This window comes from Nerophis lumbriciformis, linkage group LG36 (genome assembly GCF_033978685.3).
Source record: "Nerophis lumbriciformis linkage group LG36, RoL_Nlum_v2.1, whole genome shotgun sequence".
NCBI classification, from domain to species: Eukaryota; Metazoa; Chordata; class Actinopteri; order Syngnathiformes; family Syngnathidae; genus Nerophis; species Nerophis lumbriciformis.
The window spans coordinates 10,492,315-10,512,867 of record NC_084583.2 but is presented as its reverse complement, the minus strand read 5'-3'; the positions used below and the strand labels follow the sequence as shown (position 1 = coordinate 10,512,867).

The 20,553-nt window shown below is 40.5% G+C and overlaps 2 protein-coding genes across 4 annotated transcripts in view; one reads left to right on the top strand and one right to left on the bottom strand.

Moving 5' to 3' along the window:
* Positions 1-770: 770 nt before the first annotated feature.
* ubxn1 (UBX domain protein 1) lies at positions 771-16,962 on the top strand. Of its 2 annotated transcripts, none has more exons than XM_061930460.2 (10): positions 771-824; positions 4,690-4,754; positions 7,892-7,945; positions 11,588-11,706; positions 11,769-11,847; positions 14,321-14,512; positions 14,576-14,627; positions 14,698-14,787; positions 16,363-16,546; positions 16,649-16,962. In XM_061930460.2, the coding sequence occupies exons 2-10, from the start codon at positions 4,696-4,698 to the stop codon at positions 16,687-16,689; spliced, it is 870 nt and encodes a 289-aa protein (XP_061786444.1). In that variant the 5' UTR covers positions 771-824; positions 4,690-4,695; the 3' UTR covers positions 16,690-16,962. The 2 variants fall into 2 exon arrangements, with proteins under 2 accessions (XP_061786444.1, XP_072768591.1); XM_072912490.1 differs by lacking the exon at positions 771-824 and adding an exon at positions 869-1,057.
* The window catches only part of LOC133576995 (pre-mRNA-processing factor 39), a 55,075-nt gene continuing 51,471 nt past the window's right edge, over positions 16,950-20,553 (bottom strand). For both annotated transcript variants that reach the window (XM_061930454.2, XM_061930455.1), the window contains exons 14-15: positions 17,325-17,505; positions 16,950-17,258 (exon numbers count right to left, since the gene is read on the bottom strand). In XM_061930454.2, the coding sequence (XP_061786438.1) occupies positions 17,187-17,258; positions 17,325-17,505 (253 nt within the window). In that variant the 3' untranslated portion in view covers positions 16,950-17,186. The remainder of the gene's footprint in view (positions 17,259-17,324; positions 17,506-20,553) is intronic.

The following is a 20,553-nucleotide window of genomic DNA, read 5'->3' as shown; positions in this document are numbered from 1 at the left end:
CACATGATTGTGCGTGATGCTGGTCCACTAATAGTACTAAACTTTAACAGTTAATTTGACTCATTTTCATTAATTACTAGTTTCTATGGAACTGTTTTTATATTGTTTTACTTTCTTTTTTATTCAAGAAAATGTTTTTAATTTATTTATCTTATTTTATTTTATATATATTTTTAAATAGGACCTTATCTTCACCATACCTGGTTGTCCAAATTAGGCATAATAATGTGTTAATTCCACAACTGTACATATCGGTATCGGTTTATGTCTGTATCGGTTGATATCGGCATCGGTAATTAAAGAGTTGGACAATATTAGAATATCGGATATCGGCAAAAAGCCATTATCGGACATCCCTAATTTTAATGAAATATTTAAAACGGGAATTCATTCTAAAAAATTAAAATAAAAAATTGTAAGAAAGTCCATTAATCATAATCAAGTGTTTTTCATTTGTGTATTTCCTTTTTGCATCATTTGGGTCTGAACTGTCGCACTTTCAGATAAATAAGTCATCAATAAATGTCCCGTTGAACCAAATTCACACAAAATATGCTTGTTTAATTCCAGGCGTATTATATTTTGTATTAATAGTAGCATTATTATATTATAATCATGTTAATAGTAACATTATTATATTATAATCAGGTTAATAGTACCATTATTATATAAAATAACGGTAGAAAATGGATGGATGGATGGATGTTAATAGTAGCATTATTATATTATAATCATGTTAAAAGTAGCATTATTAATTCATCGATGTCGTTTGGTTCCGTTTGACCTGCGTGGGTTTCCGTACACGCGGATGCAGTGGCCAAAGTGTGAGTATGCTAACTATGATCCTCATGGAAACATTCTTCTATTAGGATGCTTTCTAACACCATGCGAGTCTTTCACTGATGGAGATAAATATTAATAACTTGAAGTGTTTGTTGGCGCTGCGCTCATTTCCTCTTTTATCTCGCGAGCCCAGCTTGGCTTCAAAGCTAACGCTAGCTAGCAGCAGTCATGTTAGCGAACAGTCATGCTAACTAACAGTCATGCTAACTAACAGTTATGTTAGCGAACAGTGATGCGAACTAACAGTAATGCTAACTACTAACAGCCATGGTAACTAACATTCATGCTAACTAACATCCATGCTAATTAACAGTGATGCTAACTAACAGTGATGCTAAGTAACATCCATGCTAATTAACAGTGATGCTAACTAACATTCATGTTAACTAACAGTCATGTTAACTAACATTCATGCTAACTAACATTCATGTTAACTAACAGTCATGTTAACAAACATTCATGTTAACTAACATTCATGCTAACTATCATTCATGTTAACTAACAGTCATGTTAACAAACATTCATGTTAACTAACATTCATGCTAACTATCATTCATGTTAACTAACAGTCATGTTAACTAACATTCATGTTAACTAACAGTCATGTTAACTAACATTCATGCTAACTAACATTCATGTTAACTAACAGTCATGTTAACAAACATTCATGTTAACTAACATTCATGCTAACTATCATTCATGTTAACTAACAGTCATGTTAACAAACATTCATGTTAACTAACATTCATGCTAACTATCATTCATGTTAACTAACAGTCATGTTAACTAACATTCATGTTAACTAACATTCATGCTAACTATCATTCATGCTAACTAACATTCATGCTAATTAACAGTCATGCTAACTAACATTCATGCTAATTAACAGTGATGCTAAGTAACATTCATGCTAACTAACATTCATGCTAACTAACATCCATGCTAATTAACAGTGATGCTAACTAACAGTGATGCTAAGTAACATCCATGCTAATTAACAGTGATGCTAACTAACATTCATGTTAACTAACAGTCATGTTAACTAACATTCATGCTAACTAACATTCATGTTAACTAACAGTCATGTTAACAAACATTCATGTTAACTAACATTCATGCTAACTATCATTCATGTTAACTAACAGTCATGTTAACTAACATTCATGTTAACTAACATTCATGCTAACTATCATTCATGCTAACTAACATTCATGCTAATTAACAGTCATGCTAACTAACATTCATGCTAATTAACAGTGATGCTAAGTAACATTCATGCTAACTAACATTCATGCTAACTAACAGTGATGCTAACAGTCATGTTAACTAACAGTCAAGCTAACTAACAGTAATGCTAACTACTAACAGTCATGCTAACTACTAACAGCCATGCTAACTAACATTCATGCTAACTAACAGTGATGCTAAGTAACATCCATGCTAACTAACATTCATGCTAACTAACAGTGATGCTAAGTAACATCCATGCTAACTAACATTCATGCTAACTAACAGTGATGCTAACTAACATTCATGCTAACTAACAGTGATGCTAACTAACATTCATGCTAACTAACAGTGATGCTAACTAACATTCATGCTAACAGTCGTGCTAACTAACAGTCATGCAAACTAACATTCATGCTAACTTACAGTGATGCTAACTAACATTCATGCTAACTAACAGTGATGCTAACTAACATTCATACTAACATTCATGTTAACTAACAGTCATGCTAACTAGCAGTCATGCTAACTAACAGTCATGCTAACTGTCATGCTAACTAACATTCATGCTAACTAACAGTCATGTTAACTAACAGTCATGTTAACTAACAGTCATGCTAACTAACAGTGATGCTAAGTACCATTCATGCTAACTAACATTCATGCTAACTAACAGTGATGCTAACTAACATTGATGCTAACTAACAATCATGCTAACTAACAGTGATGCTAACTAACATTCATGCTAACTAACATTCATACTAACAGTGATGCTAACTAACATTCATGCTAACTAACATTCATGCTAACTAACAGTCATGCTAACTAACAGTCATGCTAACTAACAGTCATGTTAACTAACATTCATACTAACAGTCATGCTAACTAACAGTCATGCTAACTAACAGTCATGCTAACTAACAGTGATGCTAAGTACCATTCATGCTAACTAACAGTCATGCTAACTAACAGTGATGCTAAGTACCATTCATGCTAACTAACATTCATGCTGACTAACAGTGATGCTAACTAACATTCATGCTAACTAACAATCATGCTAACTAACAGTGATGCTAACTAACATTCATGCTAACTAACAGTCATGCTAACAGTGATGTTAACTAACAGCCATGCTAACTAACAGCCATGCTAACTAACAGTCATGCTAACTAACAGTCACGCTAACTAACATTCATGGTAACGAACATTCATGCTAAGTAACAGTCATGCTAAGTAACAGTCATGCTAACTAACAGTCATGCTAACTAACAGTAATGCTAACTAACAGTCATGTTAACTAACAGTGATGCTAAGTAACAGTCATGCTAACTAGCAGTCATGCTAACTAACATTCATGCTAACTAACAGTCATGCTAACTTTGATTGATTGATTGAAACTTGTATTAGTAGATTGCACAGTATAGTACATATTCCGTACAATTGACCACTAAATGGTAACACCCCAATAAGTTTTTCAACTTGTTTACGTCGGGGTCCACGTAATCAATTCATGGTACAAATATATACTATCATCATAATACAGTCATCACACAAGTTAATCATCAGAGTAAATACATTGAATTATTTACATTATTTACAATCCGGGGAGGTGGGATGTGGTGGGGGGAGGCTGTTAGTCTAGGGTTGAAGTTGCCTGGAGGTGTTGTTTTAGTGCGGTTTTGAAGGAGGATAGAGATGCCCTTTCTTTTACACCTGTTGGGAGTGCATTCCATATTGATGTGGCATAGAAGGAGAATGAGTTAAGACCTTTGTTAGATGGGAATCTGGGTTTAATGTTGTTAGTGGAGCTCCCCCTGGTGTTGTGGTTATTGCGGTCATTTACGATAAGGAAGTAGTTTGACATGTACTTTGGTATCAGGGAGGTGTAGCGGATTTTATAGACCAGGCTCAGTGCAAGTTGTTTTACTCTGTCCTCCACCCTGAGCCAGCCCACTTTGGAGAAGTGGGTAGGAGTGAGGTGTGATCTGGGGTGGAGGTCTAGAAGTAACCTGACTAGCTTGTCCTGGGATGTTTGGAGTCTAGATTTGAGGGTTCTGGAGGTGCATGCGTAATCGAAAAAGGGTTGAACGAGAGTTCCCGCTAGAATCTTCAAGGTGCTTTTGTTGACCAGAGAGGAGATTCTGTAGAGAAATCTCGTTCGTTGGTTGACCTTTTTGATTACCTTGGTTGCCATTTTGTGACAGGAAAGATTAGTCTCTAGAATGGAACCTAGGTAGGTGACCTCATCTTTCCTGGTGATAACAATGTCACCCACTTTAATAGTGAAGTCTATAACAGTCACGCTAACTCCAGCATAGTTTGTCGTCCTTCCACACAGCAAGATTGAAGTCAAATGGTGGTAAGCTAACAACAACGGTGTGGGTGAAGATGTTTGACCACAGAAAAGTTTTGAGCTGTTGAGTTCAGTTAACTGGCTAAAGTTGTCCAGTTGAATGGAATAGTTTTGCGTCAGTGCAAGAAAATAATTGATTGTGCTAAATGTATAGTGATGCATGTTTGTGTCTTTCAGCCGACCATCCATCCATCCATTTTCTACCGCTTGTCCCTTTTGGGCATGGAAGTGCTAAATGTATACTGATGCATGTTTGTGTCTTTCAGCTGACCATGGCAGACTTATCAACCCTCGAGAGCCTTTTGGAGATGGGCTTCGACCCAAACAGGGCGTGAGTCACACAGGATGAGTATTGTTGTGTTGTGCTACAGAGAGAGATGAGTAAGGTTGTGTTGTGTTGTGTTGCAGAGAGAGATGAGTATTGTTGTCACTACATTAAGTGTGTTGTGTTGCAGAGAGAGATGAGTGTGGTTGTGTTGTGTTAGAGAGAGATGAGTATTGTTGTGTTGTGTTCCAGAGATATGAGTATGGTTGTGTTGTGTTACAGAGAGATGAGTCTGGCTGTGTTGTGTTACAGAAAGATGAGTATTGTTGTGTTGTGTTACAGAGAGATGAGTATTGTTGTGTTGTGTTACAGAGAGATGAGTATGGTTGTGTTGGGTTGTGTTACAGAGAGAGATGAGTATGGTTGTGTTGTGTTACAGAGAGATGAGTATGGTTGTGTTGTGTTACAGAGATAAGAGTATGGTTGTGTTGTGTTACAGAGAGATGAGTATGGCTGTGTTGTTGTGTTACAGAGAAATGAGTATTGTTGTGTTGTGTTACAGAGAGATGAGTCTGGCTGTGTTGTGTTACAGAGAGATGAGTATTGTTGTGTTGTGTTAAAGAGAGATGAGTATGGTTGTGTTGTGTTACAGAGAGAGATGAGTATGGTTGTGTTGTGTTACAGAGAGATGAGTATTGTTGTGTTGTGTTACAGAGATATGAGTATGGTTGTGTTGTGTTACAGAGAGATGAGTATGGCTGTGTTGTTGTGTTACAGAGAGATGAGTATTGTTGTGTTGTGTTACAGAGAGATGAGTATTGTTGTGTTGTGTTCCAGAGAAATGAGTAAGGTTGTGTTGTGTTACAGAGAGAGATGAGTATGGTTGTGTTGTGTTACAGAGAGAAATGAGTAAGGGTGTGTTGTGTTACAGAGAGAGATGAGTATGGTTGTGTTGTGTTACAGAGAGAGATGAGTAAGGTTGTGTTGTGTTACAGAGAGAGATGAGTATGGTTGTGTTGTGTTACAGAGAGAGATGAGTAAGGTTGTGTTGTGTTGTAGAGAGGTATGAGTATGGTTGTGTTGTGTTGTAGAGAGGTATGGTTGTGTTGTGTTACAGAGAGGGATGAGTAAGGTTGTGTTGTGTTACAGAGAGAGATGAGTAAGGTTGTGTTGTGTTACAGAGAGAGATTAGTAAGATTGTGTTGTGTTACAGAGAGAGATGAGTATGGTTGTGTTGTGTTACAGAGAGAGATGAGTAAGGTTGTGTTGTGTTACAGAGAGAGATGAGTAAGGTTGTGTTGTGTTGTGTTACAGAGAGAGATGAGTAAGGTTGTGTTGTGTTACAGAGAGAGATGAGTATGGTTGTGTTGTGTTACAGAGAGAAATGAGTAAGGTTGTGTTGTGTTACAGAGAGAGATGAGTATGGTTGTGTTGTGTTACAGAGAGAAATGAGTAAGGGTGTGTTGTGTTACAGAGAGAGATGAGTATGGTTGTGTTGTGTTACAGAGAGAGATGAGTAAGGTTGTGTTGTGTTACAGAGAGAGATGAGTATGGTTGTGTTGTGTTACAGAGAGAGATGAGTAAGGTTGTGTTGTGTTGTAGAGAGAGATGAGTATGGTTGTGTTGTGTTGTAGAGAGGTATGAGTATGGTTGTGTTGTGTTACAGAGAGGGATGAGTAAGGTTGTGTTGTGTTACAGAGAGAGATGAGTAAGGTTGTGTTGTGTTACAGAGAGAGATGAGTAAGATTGTGTTGTGTTACAGAGAGAGATGAGTATGGTTGTGTTGTGTTACAGAGAGAGATGAGTAAGGTTGTGTTGTGTTACAGAGAGAGATGAGTAAGGTTGTGTTGTGTTACAGAGAGATATGAGTATTGTTGTGTTGTGTTACAGAGAGATATGAGTAAGGTTGTGTTGTGTTACAGAGAGAGATGAGTACGGTTGTGTTGTTACAGAGAGAGATGAGTAAGGTTGTGTTGTGTTACAGAGAGGGATGAGTATGGTTGTGTTGTGTTACAGAGAGAAATGAGTAAGGTTGTGTTGTGTTACAGAGAGAGATGAGTATGGTTGTGTTGTGTTACAGAGAGAAATGAGTAAGGGTGTGTTGTGTTACAGAGAGAGATGAGTGTGGTTGTGTTGTGTTACAGAGAGAGATGAGTAAGGTTGTGTTGTGTTACAGAGAGAGATGAGTATGGTTGTGTTGTGTTACAGAGAGAGATGAGTAAGGTTGTGTTGTGTTGTGTTGTAGTGAGAGATGAGTATGGTTGTGTTGTGTTGTAGAGAGGTATGAGTATGGTTGTGTTGTGTTACAGAGAGGGATGAGTAAGGTTGTGTTGTGTTACAGAGAGAGATGAGTAAGGTTGTGTTGTGTTACAGAGAGAGATGAGTATGGTTGTGTTGTGTTACAGAGAGAGATGAGTAAGGTTGTGTTGTGTTGTGTTACAGAGAGAGATGAGTAAGGTTGTGTTGTGTTACAGAGAGAGATGAGTAAGGTTGTGTTGTGTTACAGAGAGAGATGAGTAAGGTTGTGTTGTGTTGCAGAGAGAGATGAGTAAGGTTGTGTTGTGTTGCAGAGAGAGATGAGTAAGGTTGTGTTGTGTTGTGTTACAGAGAGAGATGAGTAAGATTGTGTTGTGTTACAGAGAGAGATGAGTATGGTTGTGTTGTGTTACAGAGAGAGATGAGTAAGGTTGTGTTGTGTTACAGAGAGAGATGAGTAAGATTGTGTTGTGTTACAGAGAGAGATGAGTATGGTTGTGTTGTGTTACAGAGAGAGATGAGTAAGGTTGTGTTGTGTTGTGTTACAGAGAGAGATGAGTAAGGTTGTGTTGTGTTACAGAGAGAGATGAGTAAGGTTGTGTTGTGTTACAGAGAGAGATGAGTAAGGTTGTGTTGTGTTGCAGAGAGAGATGAGTAAGGTTGTGTTGTGTTGCAGAGAGAGATGAGTAAGGTTGTGTTGTGTTGTGTTACAGAGAGAGATGAGTAAGGTTGTGTTACAGAGAGAGATGAGTAAGGTTGTGTTGTGTTACAGAGAGAGATGAGTAAGGTTGTGTTGTGTTGTGTTACAGAGAGAGATGAGTAAGGTTGTATTGTGTTACAGAGAGAGATGGGTAAGATTGTGTTGTGTTGTGTTACAGAGAGAGATGGGTAAGATTGTGTTGTGTTACAGAGAGAGATGAGTAAGGTTGTGTTGTGTTGTGTTACAGAGAGAGGGCGGTGGCCAGCACTGACAACCAGGGTATTGAACAAGCGATGGACTGGTGAGTTGGAACTGGAATGTAACTGGAAATGAGGAAATGAGAATATTCATTTTTGAAATAATCTCTTCCTGAAAAGGCCAGATTCCATTTTACTTTATAGGAATGTATTCTTTTTAAGTAAGATTTCTATTTGGACTATAGAATATATTACTCACATGGACTATAGAATATATTACTCACATGGACTATAGAATATATTACCGTACTCACATGGACTATAGAATATATTACTCACATGGACTATAGAATATATTACTCACATGGACTATAGAATATATTACCGTACTCACATGGACTATAGAATATAATCCTGACATAGACTATAGAATATATAACTCACATGGACTAACAGTATTGTACTTACATGTGTACTGTAGTTACACATCCATAACAGTGTTGTACTTACATGTGTACTGTAGTTACACATCAATAACAGTATTGTACTTACATGTGTACAGTAGTTACACATCAATAACAGTATTGTACTTACATGTGTACTGTAGTTACACATCAATAACAGTATTGTACTTACATGTGTACTGTAGTTACACATCAATAACAGTATTGTACTTACATGTGTACTGGAGTTACACATCAATAACAGTATTGTACTTACATGTGTACAGTAGTTACACATCCATAACAGTATTGTACTTACATGTGTACAGTAGTTACACATCAATAACAGTATTGTACTTACATGTGTACTGTAGTTACACATCAATAACAGTATTGTACTTACATGTGTACTGTAGTTACACATCAATAACAGTATTGTACTTACATGTGTACTGGAGTTACACATCAATAACAGTATTGTACTTACATGTGTACTGTAGTTACACATCAATAACAGTATTGTACTTACATGTGTACTGGAGTTACACATCAATAACAGTATTGTACTTACATGTGTACAGTAGTTACACATCCATAACAGTATTGTACTTACATGTGTACTGTAGTTACACATCAATAACAGTATTGTACTTACATGTGTACTGTAGTTACACATCAATAACAGTATTGTACTTACATGTGTACTGGAGTTACACATCAATAACAGTATTGTACTTACATGTGTACTGGAGTTACACATCAATAACAGTATTGTACTTACATGTGTACTGGAGTTACACATCAATAACAGTATTGTACTTACATGTGTACAGTAGTTACAGTATTGTAAAAGCTGACGATGGCAGATGTCATTCAGGAAAAGCAGTGTGGTTTTGGTCCTGGTGGTGGAACTGTGGACCAGGTCTATAGTCTGGGCAGGGTCCTTGAGGGTGCATGGGAGTTTGCCCAACCAGTCTACATGTGCTTTGTGGACTTGGAGAAGGCATTGGACCGTGTCCCTTGGGAAGTCCTGTGGGGAGTAGAGAGTATGGAGTATGGGACTGTTTGATTGTGGTGGTCCACTCCCTGTATGATCAGTGTCAGAGCTTGGTCCACTCCCTGTATGATCAGTGTCAGAGCTTGGTCCCCTCCCTGTATGATCAGTGTCAGAGCTTGGTCCACTCCCTGTATGATCAGTGTCAGAGCTTGGTCCCCTCCCTGTATGATCAGTGTCAGAGCTTGGTCCACTCCCTGTATGATCAGTGTCAGAACTTGGTCCACTCCCTGTATGATCAGTGTCAGAGCTTGGTCCACTCCCTGTATGATCAGTGTCAGAGCTTGGTCCACTCCCTGTATGATCAGTGTCAGAGCTTGGTCCACTCCCTGTATGATCAGTGTCAGAGCTTGGTCCACTCCCTGTATGATCAGTGTCAGAACTTGGTCCGCATTGCCGGCAGTAAGTCGGACGGTTTCCAGTGAGGGTTGGACTCCGCCAAGGCTGCCTTTTGTCAGCCGTTCGGTTCATACCTTTTATGGACAGAATTTCTAGGCGCAGTCAGGGCGTTGAGGGGATCCGGTTTGGTGGCTGCAGGATTAGGTCTCTGCTTTTTGCAGATGATGTGGTCCTGATGGCTTCATCTGGCCAGGGTCTTCAGCTCTCACTGGATCGTGTGAAGCGACTGGAATGGGAATCAGCACCTCCAAGTCCGAGTTCATGGTTCTCGCCCGGAAAAGGGTGGAGTGCCATCTCCGGGTTATGGAAGAGCTCTTGCCCCATGTAGAGGAGTTCAAGTACCGTATTTTTCGGAGTATAAGTCGCACCGGCCGAAAATGCATAATAAAGAAGGAAAAAAACATATAAGATTGGAGTATAAGTCGCATTTTTGGGGGAAATTTATTTGATAAAAGCCAACATCAAGAATAGACATTTGAAAGGCAATTTAAAATAAATAAAGAATAGTGAACAACAGGCTGAATACGTGTAAGTTATATGAGGCATAAATAACCAACTGGTATGTTAACGTAACATATTATGGTAAGAGTCATTCAAATAACTATAACATATAGAACATGCAATCTGTCACTCCTAATCGCTAAATCCCATGAAATCTTATACGTCTAGTCTCTTACGTGAATGAGCTAAATAATATTTGATATTTTACGGTAATGTGTTAATAATTTCACACATAAGTCGCTCCTGAGTATAAGTCGCACCCCCGGCCAAACTATGAAAAAAACTGCGACTTATAGTCCGAAAAATACAGTACATGTTTTTTTGTTTACAGGTTGTTTTTCTAATATATTATGTTTTTTTTTTTCCGTTTACAGCAGCGGTGTCAAACTCAAATACAGATTGGGCCAAAATTTAAAACTGAACAAAGCCGCGGGCCAAGGTTGAACAAATTAACCTTTTAATAGGGACCCAAACAAGTTTTGCATTGAATATTGAACAAGCAAGGCTTATATAACTTTATAGTGACATGCAAAATCGAGTTTCAAATAATAATAATTCAAAAATATCAATGGCATATCAAATACAATTTAAATAAAAATTGAATGCCTCTTTTCTATTTGCAGCCTTCTGAGGTAAATATCAACATTAACTTTTTCCACAGGCTAATAAATTTGAAAATAAAATAACTATGAATAAAACAACCATTCAGGACTTTAAACTGCTCAGTTTGCAACACACTGATCTAATCTGATGTGCCCAAGCCCGGTACCTGCCATCTTTTCTTGGATGCTAGTTCATTAATGTCGGGGCTCAGGCTTTGAGCTGAGGCAACCTTCATTATCGAACAAAGGTGTTCATCAGTCATTATATCCCGTAGTCCACCCGGACCACAGTCTTGGGGGCGTGCCTTAAAGTCACTGCCATTAACGTCCGCTTTTCATCCATTCTAACAACGTGCCGGTCCAGTCACAGGGATATGTGCGGCTTCTGTCCGCACACACAAGTTAAAGCAACGCATACTTGATCAACAGCGATACAGGTTACACTGAGGGTGCCCGAATAAACAACTTTAACATTGTTAGAAATATGCGCCACACTGTGAACCCACACCAAACAAGAATATCCGCACCGTAACACAACAGAACAAATACCCAGAACCCTTTGCAGCACTAACTCTTCCGGGACGCTACAAAATACACCCCCCGCTACCACCAATGGATGACAGTGGTCTACATGACACAGACACAGAAAAATAAATATGTAGTGTATGTCATCTTAAAGTGGGGAGAACATATTTTTAGTCATGTGACAATGTGACCTGTGAAGGGTTAACAATGTGTGGTCTGCAGGTTAATGGAGCATGAGAACGACCCCGACATAGACCAGCCCTACAAACCTCCAGTAGAGAACATCCTGGATGAGCAGCAGGCCATCACACAGCAGCCTGCACTTGGCGACACAGCTGGAGGTACATGTGGAGGTGGAGATGTTGTCATCCACCCTGCTTCACTACTCTTCTTCTTCTTGTAGTTGCCAGTGGAGAAGGCAGCCAGGTTGGTGATGCTGACACTTCCATGGCGGCGGAGGAGAAACTAGAGCAAGTCAAGAGGTCAGAGGTCACTGTTGGTTATCAATAGATAGCAGTGTTGGTGCTAGGAATCTTCAAAATGGGGTCCCACTTTTTTGTAAGCGTTTTGCAAACAAATGATAAATGTACGCATTATCCTGTTATATCTCACATTCTATATTGTGTTCTACATGATCCTGTTATATCTCACATTCTTTATTGTGTTCTACATTATGCTGTTATATCTCACATTCTATATTGTGTTCTACATGATCCTGTTATATCTCACATTCTTTATTGTGTTCTACATTATGCTGTTATATCTCACATTCTATATTGTGTTCTACATGATCCTGTTATATCTCACATTCTATATTGTGTTCTACATGATCCTGTTATATCTCACATTCTTTATTGTGTTCTACATTATGCTGTTATATCTCACATTCTATATTGTGTTCTACATGATCCTGTTATATCTCACATTCTTTATTGTGTTCTACAAACCCCGTTTCCATATGAGTTGGGAAATTGTGTTAGATGTAAATATAAACGGAATACAATGATTTGCAAATCCTTTTCAACTCATATTCAGTTGAATATGCTACAAAGACAACATATTTGATGTTCAAACTGATAAACTTTTTTTTTTTTTGCAAATAATCATTAACTTTAGAATTTGATGCCAGCAACACGTGACAAAGAAGTTGGGAAAGGTGGCAATAAATACTGATAAAGTTGAGGAATGCTCATCAAACACTTATTTGGAACATCCCACAGGTGAACAGGCAAATTGGGAACAGGTGGGTGCCATGATTGGGTATAAAACTAGCTTCCAGGCTCTGCTTTTTATACTTTTTATTTTGTATTATCTACAAACCCTGTTTCCATATGAGTTGGGAAATTGTGTTAGATGTAAATATAAACGGAATACAATAATTTGCAAATCCTTTTCAACCCATATTCAATTGAATGCACTACAAAGACAACATATTTGATGTTCAAACTCATAAACTTTATTTTTATTTTGCAAATAATAATTAACTTAGAATTTCATGGCTGTAACACGTGCCAAAGTAGTTGGGAAAGGGCATGTTCACCACTGTGTTACATGGCCTTTCCTTTTAACAACACTCAGTAAACGTTTGGGAACTTAGGAGCCACATTTTTTAAGCTTCTCAGGTGGAATTCTTTCCCATTCTTGCTTGATGTACAGTTTAAGTTGTTCAACAGTCCGGGGGTCTCCGTTGTGGTATTTTAGGCTTCATAATGCGCCACACATTTTCAATGGGAGACAGGTCTGGACTACAGGCAGGCCAGTCTAGTACCCACACTTTTTTACTATGAAGAACACGTGGCTTGGCATTGTCTTGCTGAAATAAGCAGGGGCGTCCATGGTAACGTTGCTTGGATGGCAACATATGTTGCTCCAAAACCTGTATGTACCTTTCAGCATTAATGGCGCCTTCACAGATGTGTAAGCTACCCATGTCTTGGGCACTAATACACCCCCATACCATCACAGATGCTGGCTATTCAACTTTGCGCCTATAACAATCCGGATGGTTCTTTTCCTCTTTGGTCCGGAGGACACGACGTCCACCGTTTCCAAAAACAATTTGAAATATGGACTCGTCAGACCACAGAACACTTTTCCACTTTGTATCAGTCCATCTTAGATGAGCTCAGGCCCAGCGAAGCAGACGGTGGTTCTGGGTGTTGTTGATAAACGGTTTTCGCCTTGCATAGGAGAGTTTTAACTTGCACTTACAAATGTAGCGACCAACTGTAGTTACTGACAGTGGGTTTCTGAAGTGGTCCTGAGCCCATGTGGTGATATCCTTTACACACTGATGTCGCTTGTTGATGCAGTACAGCCTGAGGGATGGAAGGTCACGGGCTTAGCTGCTTACGTGCAGTGATTTCTCCAGATTCTCTGAACCCTTTGATGATATTACGGACCGTAGATGGTGAAATCCCTAAATTCCTTGCAATAGCTGGTTGAGAAAGGTTTTTCTTAAACTGTTCAACAATTTGCTCACGCATTTGTTGACAAAGTGGTGACCCTCGCCCCATCCTTGTTTGTGAATGACTGAGCATTTCATGGAATCTACTTTTATACCCAATCATGGCACCCACCTGTTCCCAATTTGCCTGTTCACCTGTGGGATGTTCCAAATAAGTGTTTGATGAGCATTCCTCAACTTTATCAGTATTTATTGCCACCTTTCCCAACTTCTTTGTCACGTGTTGCTGGCATCAAATTCTAAAGTTAATGATTATTTGCAAAAAAAAAAGTTTATCAGTTTGAACATCAAATATGTTGTCTTTGTAGCATATTCAACTGAATATGGGTTGAAAAGGATTTGCAAATCATTGTATTCTGTTTATATTTACATCTAACACAATTTCCCAACTCATATGGAAACGCGGTTTGTAGAAGTTAACGTGTGTGTCAGGCTAGAGGAGCTGATGTCACTGCAGAACATTCCAGAAGTTAACACATGTGTGTCAGGCTAGAGGAGCTGATGCGGGTGAAGCAGGCGGAGCGGCGAGAGCGAGAGCGGGCGGAGGAGTTGGAGAGAGAAAAGCAGCGCAGGAAACAAGGACAAGAACTGCAACACATTCGTCAGAAGATACAAGATGATGACATGAGGAAGATGGCAGAGCTGAGGAACAAAGAGAAGATGGAGGACAAGCTGGCCAGGTGAGAGGACTCACTACCAGTACCAGGAACATGCTAGAACTCACCTGCTCTCTTGTGCTGCAGGCAGAGGGTGAAAGAGAAGATCGCACGAGACCGAGAGGAGAGAGCACAGAAGGTACTGAGCACACCTTTACCTCTCGCTCTCTCTTTCCTCCTGTTTCACATCAACTATCTCACTCTCAAAGTTTGGAGGCAGTGGAAGTTCCAGCACCAGCAGCTCAGTTCTGCCCAGCCCTCTGCCACCTACCAGAGACTATGACCAGTCTAGGATACAGGTGAGCACCCACCACAGATTATGACCAGTCCAGGATACAGGTGAGGGTGGGCACTAAGAGAGAGTATGACCAGTCCAGGATACAGGTGAGGGTAGGCATTAAGAGAGAGTATGACTAGTCCAGGATACGGGTGAGGGTAGGCATTAAGAGAGAGTATGACCAGTCCAGGATACAGGTGAGGGTGGGCACTAAGAGAGTATGACCAGTCCAGGATACAGGTGAGGGTGGGCACTAAGAGAGTATGACCAGTCCAGGATACAGGTGAGGGTGGGCACTAAGAGAGAGTATGACCAGTCCAGGATACAGGTGAGGGTGAGCACTAAGAGAGAGTATGACCAGTCCAGGATACAGGTGAGGGTGGGCACTAAGAGAGAGTATGACCAGTCCAGGATACAGGTGAGGGTGAGCACTAAGAGAGAGTATGACCAGTCCAGGATACAGGTGAGGGTGGGCATTAAGAGAGAGTATGACCAGTCCAGGATACAAGTGAGGGTGGGCACTAAGAGAGAGTATGACCAGTCCAGGATACAGGTGAGGGTGGGCACTAAGAGAGAGTATGACCAGTCCAGGATACAGGTGAGGGTGGGCATTAAGAGAGAGTATGACCAGTCCAGGATACAAGTGAGGGTGGGCACTAAGAGAGAGTATGACCAGTCTAGGATACAGGTGAGGGTGGGCACTAAGAGAGTATGACCAGTCCAAGATACAGGTGAGGGTGAGTACTAAGAGTATGACCAGTCCAGGATACGGGTGAGGGTGGGCATTATGAGAGAGTATGACCAGTCCAGGATACGGGTGAGGGTGGGCATTATGAGAGAGTATGACCAGTCCAGGATATAAGTGAGGGTGGGCACTAAGAGAGAGTATGACCAGTCCAGGATACGGGTGAGGGTGGGCACTAAGAGAGTATGACCAGTCCAAGATACAGGTGAGGGTGGGCACGTGTTTTTAACAGTACACACACTGACTGCGCACTAGAATCAGAATCAGAATCAGCTTTATTGTCATTACGCAAGGTAACGAGATTGAGGCCATTCCATACAGTGCGATGTGTGCATGCTAGAAAAACAATGTGCAAATATATAGAAATATAAAAAATGTAGAAGTGCAATGAATATGGTGTGAAATGAATATATACATGAAAAAAACAAAACAAAAACAGGGTGGTTGGTGGAATGGGTTATTGCACCGAAGAGAAGGCAGTTATGAGGGACAATGGGGCAGTCCGTTCAGGATGGTTATGGCCCTGGGGAAGAAGCTGTTCTTTAGCCTGTTTGTTTTGGTTTTAATGCACCTGTAGCGCTTCCCAGAGGGCAGCAGGGGGAACAGGTCAGAGCCAGGGTGGGTGCTGTCCTTGATGATGGCACTGGCTCTGTTGAGGCAGCGGGAGGTGTAGATGTCCGTCAGAGAGGGGAGAGGGCGGCCGATGATCTTCTGAGCCGTCTTGACCACTCTTTGCAGCCTCTCCCTGTCTGCTGCAGTGCAGCTGCCGTACCATACCGTAATACAGTAGGTCAGCAGGCTCTCGACTAAGAAAGAGTATGACGATACAGGTGTTTGTTATGTTAACAACAGGTGCGTCAGCTGGACGGCACCACCATCACAGCGGTGTTCAAGGCCCAGGAGCCACTAGCAGCGGTGCGCGTGTACGTGCAGGTGAACGGCAACACCCCGGAGGGTCAGGACTTCACGCTGCTGTCTCCTTACCCCCGTCATGTCTACACTGAACTGGACATGGAGAAGCCCCTCAAAGAGCTGGGTGAGAGTTGCTAGTCCTTCTTTCATACTTTCACTTTCCTCCTCAGGCTTGGTGCCTTCAGCTGTGCTGCATTGTTTTTTTCACTTTCACTTTCCTCCTCAGGCTTGGTGCCTTCAGCCGTGCTGGTGGTCACCAAAAAGTGAAGCGTTGAGAAGGGGGATCTGCTCCGTGAGCCTACCTCACCACAAGAACTGGACTCTGATGGACAAGATGTTTGAAGGGGATGCTAGTGAAGCTAGTTGGCGTCTGACAAGTGATTCTTCCATAGTCAACTCTGGTTACTTGTTTATTTCAAAGGGCCTTACTTTTACTTCACAACATCCTCATTGGCTGAGATTCTACTTTGACAGTTTTGTAAGTCATGACATGCAGAAATGACTTGAAATAAAGCTGACTTGCAGAGTTGTTGTTTTCCATGCCTTCAACACATTTATTTGTCCACAGTCTAAAATAATGCAAAGAAATGTAGTTCAGCTGGAGCTTTTCAAAATGCAAACATGAATACGAGACTGAAAAAGACTGCAATATAAAAATAGTTTCCTCTTCTTTCAACACCTTGTCTTCACCCATGCAGGGCAGTGAGAGGCAAGCTTTCTTCTTCATGGGAACAGTTTGTTGTCAAGGCAACCTTTCTTCCCGGTTAGCTGGGCGGGTAGTAGCCCTGGTGGTAGTTCCAGGTGTTTTGGTAGCCGTAACCACTGTATTGTGGTTGCTATGGCGAGATAAAAAGCCGTAATGAACAAGAGTAAATGTCAGAATGCGCTCCAGTGGTTGCTACCTGGTACCAGGTGCTGCCGTAGGCGCCGTCGCCAACCTGGACGCTGGTGTCGGCGCTCACTGTCGGGGGAGTGGGCGTGGTGGTCGTCGGGACATCAGCCGGCGTGGTGGAGGCTTGTGCAGGTGCAACCACCACCGCTGAGGCGTCATCACCTTTGCTCTGTTTCTCTGGCTTTTCATCCCTGGAGAAATGAAGAGTGAAGAAAGTCGGTAACATTTTGTGGCACTCGGGGTTTCATTTGCCAGAGGATTTTCATTTTAACAACATTTTTAAATGTTTTTTTCACTTAGCCTAGAATGGCAACACTACACACAAACTGGAAGAGGTAATTACTGGAGGAATAGCGTGTGAATGCTGAAGTGGAAGTGACATGCTGACAGAATGTAGTATGAATGGAAGAATAGTTTCAATCTTGAAGAGCTGATGCTGAACTGAAATGCTAATGGAATGTAGAAATGGTTTAAATGCTGAAATGGTTTGAATGTTGAAGAGTTTGAATTTCCAGGAAAACCGAAATTTGGTTTGGAACTTGGGAAAGTGATAGTTTGAATAGGTTGAAAAAAGTGGGAATTGTGCAACTTGGAAAAATGTTCCATTCATTTCAATGGGAACTTCCTGGAAATTTGTGGAAAAGCGGGATTTTTTGAAAATGATTAGGAGCATGAATGGCCTGAATGAGCTGAATTGGTTGGTGTTACCGGTACTTAATTGTTGAAATCGGGCAAGAAATGTTGAAGTACAAACCCCGTTTCCATATGAGTTGGGAAATTGTTAGATGTAAATATAAACGGAATACAATGATTTGCAAATCATTTTCAACCCATATTCAGTTGAATATGCTACAAAGACAACATATTTGATGTTTTTTTTGCAAATAATCATTAACTTTAGAATGTGATGCCAGCAACACGTGACAAAGAAGTTGGGAAAGGTGTCAATAAATACTGATAAAGTTGAGGAATGCTCATCAAACACTTATTTGGAACATCCCACAGGTGAACAGGCAAATTGGGAACAGGTGGGTGCCATGATTGGGTGTAAAAGTAGATTCCATGAAATGCTCAGTCATTCACAAACAAGGATGGGGCGAGGGTCACCACTTTGTCAACAAATGCGTGAGCAAATTGTTGAACAGTTTAAGACAAACCTTTCTCAACCAGCTATTGCAAGGAATTTAGGGATTTCACCATCTACGGTCCGTAATATCATCAAAGGGTTCAGTGAATCAGGAGAAATCACTGCACATAAGAGGCTAAGCCCGTGACCTTCCATCCCTCAGGCTGTACTGCATCAACAAGCGACATCAGTGTGTAAAGGATATCACCACATGGGCTCAGGAACGAACACTTCAGAAACCCACTGTCAGTAACTACAGTTGGTCGCTACATCTGTAAGTGCAAGTTAAAACTCTCCTATGAAAGGCGAAAACAGTTTATCAACAACACCCAGAAACGCCGTCGGCTTCGCTCATCTAAAATGGACTGATACAAAGTGGAAAAGTGTTCTGTGGTCTGACGAGTCCACATTTCAAATTGTTTTTGGAAACGGTGGACGTCATGTGCTCCGGACCAAAGAGGAAAAGAACCATCCGGATTGTTATAGGCGCAACGTTGAAAAGCCAGCATGTGTGATGGTATGGGGGTGTATTAGTGCCCAAGACATGGGTAACTTACACATCTGTGAAGGCGCCATTAATGCTGAAAAGGTACATACAGGTTTTGGAGCAACATATGTTGCCATCCAAGCAACGTTACCATGGACGCCCCTGCTTATTTCAGCAAGACAATGCCAAGCCACGTGTTACATCAACGTGGCTTCATAGTAAAAGAGTGCGGGTACTAGACTGGCCTGCCTGTAGTCCAGACCTGTCTCCCATTGAAAATGTGTGGCGCATTATGAAGCCTAAAATACCACAACGGAGACCCCCGGACTGTTGAACAACTTAAGCTGTACATCAAGCAAGAATGGGAAAGAATTCCACCTGAGAAGCTTAAAAAATGTGTCTCCTCAGTTCCCAAACGTTTACTGAGTGTTGTTAAAAGGAAAGGCCATGTAACACAGTGGTGAACATGCCCTTTCCCAACTACTTTGTCACGTGTTGCAGCCATGAAATTCTAAGTTAATTAAGTTTATGAGTTTGAACATCAAATATGTTGTCTTTGTAGTGCATTCAACTGAATATGGGTTGAAAATGATTTGCAAATCATTGTATTCCGTTTTTATTTACATCTAACACAATTTCCCAACTCATATGGAAACGGGGTTTGTAGTATCGGCTAGAAACAGAAGATCTGAGTGTGTTTTATTGGAGCGCTGCGGTGTCGTCCTTCTGAATGTTCTTGTGTCACAAGCCGGAGGCGCACTCTGTGTGTGTCTGGATGTGGGTGTGGGTGTGGGGAGGGGAGGGGCGTGTCTGTGTTTACTAACAACGGAGCCGCAGCCCATGTTAAGACACTCGACTCGAGTGTCTTAACATGGAGATATTCTCACTTCTTTGTTTCGTCGAGCACAAAGAAAAGAACATTTTAGTTAAATATAAGTTGTGTCTTGGATCAAAGATCTCGTCTGCTGCCCAAAACAACAGTTCAAATCTGCCTGGTTAGGCTTTGTGTATGTCACGTGTGCCTTCCTTGGTTTACAGCTATGTTGTTATTATTTGTTACTTATGTGTGTTCTGTTGCAGCTATTTAAAATAGTTGTGTCAATTTGTTCTGGCCTGAAACAAATTGGCCCTTTGTAACATATTTTTGTCTTTGTGTGTTGTATGTAGAGCACATTGCTTAGCAGAGTTCAGTGATGCGAATGCATGTCAAGTTGATCAACACATTGTATTATTCTCCAGTGCAATAACAGTACTGAAATGAAGGCTAAAACGGCATTAATGAGAGCTTTTAAAAAAAAACGAAGAAGAAAAAAAAAAGCAACTAGTTACTTTTTACAGTAACGCATTACTTTTTGGTGTAAGTAATTGAGTTAGTAACTGAGTTACTTTTGAAATAAAGTAACTAGTAACTGTAACTAGGGATGTCCGATAATGGCTTTTTTGCCGATATCCGATATTGTCCAACTCTTAATTACCGATACCGATATATGCAGTCGTGGAATTGACACATTATTATGCCTAATTTGGACAACCGGGTATGGTGAAGATAAGGTCTTTTTTTAAAAAAAAACCTAATAAAATAAAATAAGATAAATAAATTAAAAATATTTTCTTGAATAAAAAAGA

Coding starts and splice junctions, on each gene's coding strand:
- ubxn1 (XM_061930460.2), top strand. CDS start 4,696: ATGGCAGACTTATCAACCCTCGAGAGCCTTTTGGAGATGGGCTTCGAC. Junction 7,946..11,587: donor ATTGAACAAGCGATGGACTG/GTGAGTTGGAAC, acceptor TGTGGTCTGCAG/GTTAATGGAGCATGAGAACG. Junction 16,547..16,648: donor GAAGCCCCTCAAAGAGCTGG/GTGAGAGTTGCT, acceptor TTTCCTCCTCAG/GCTTGGTGCCTTCAGCCGTG.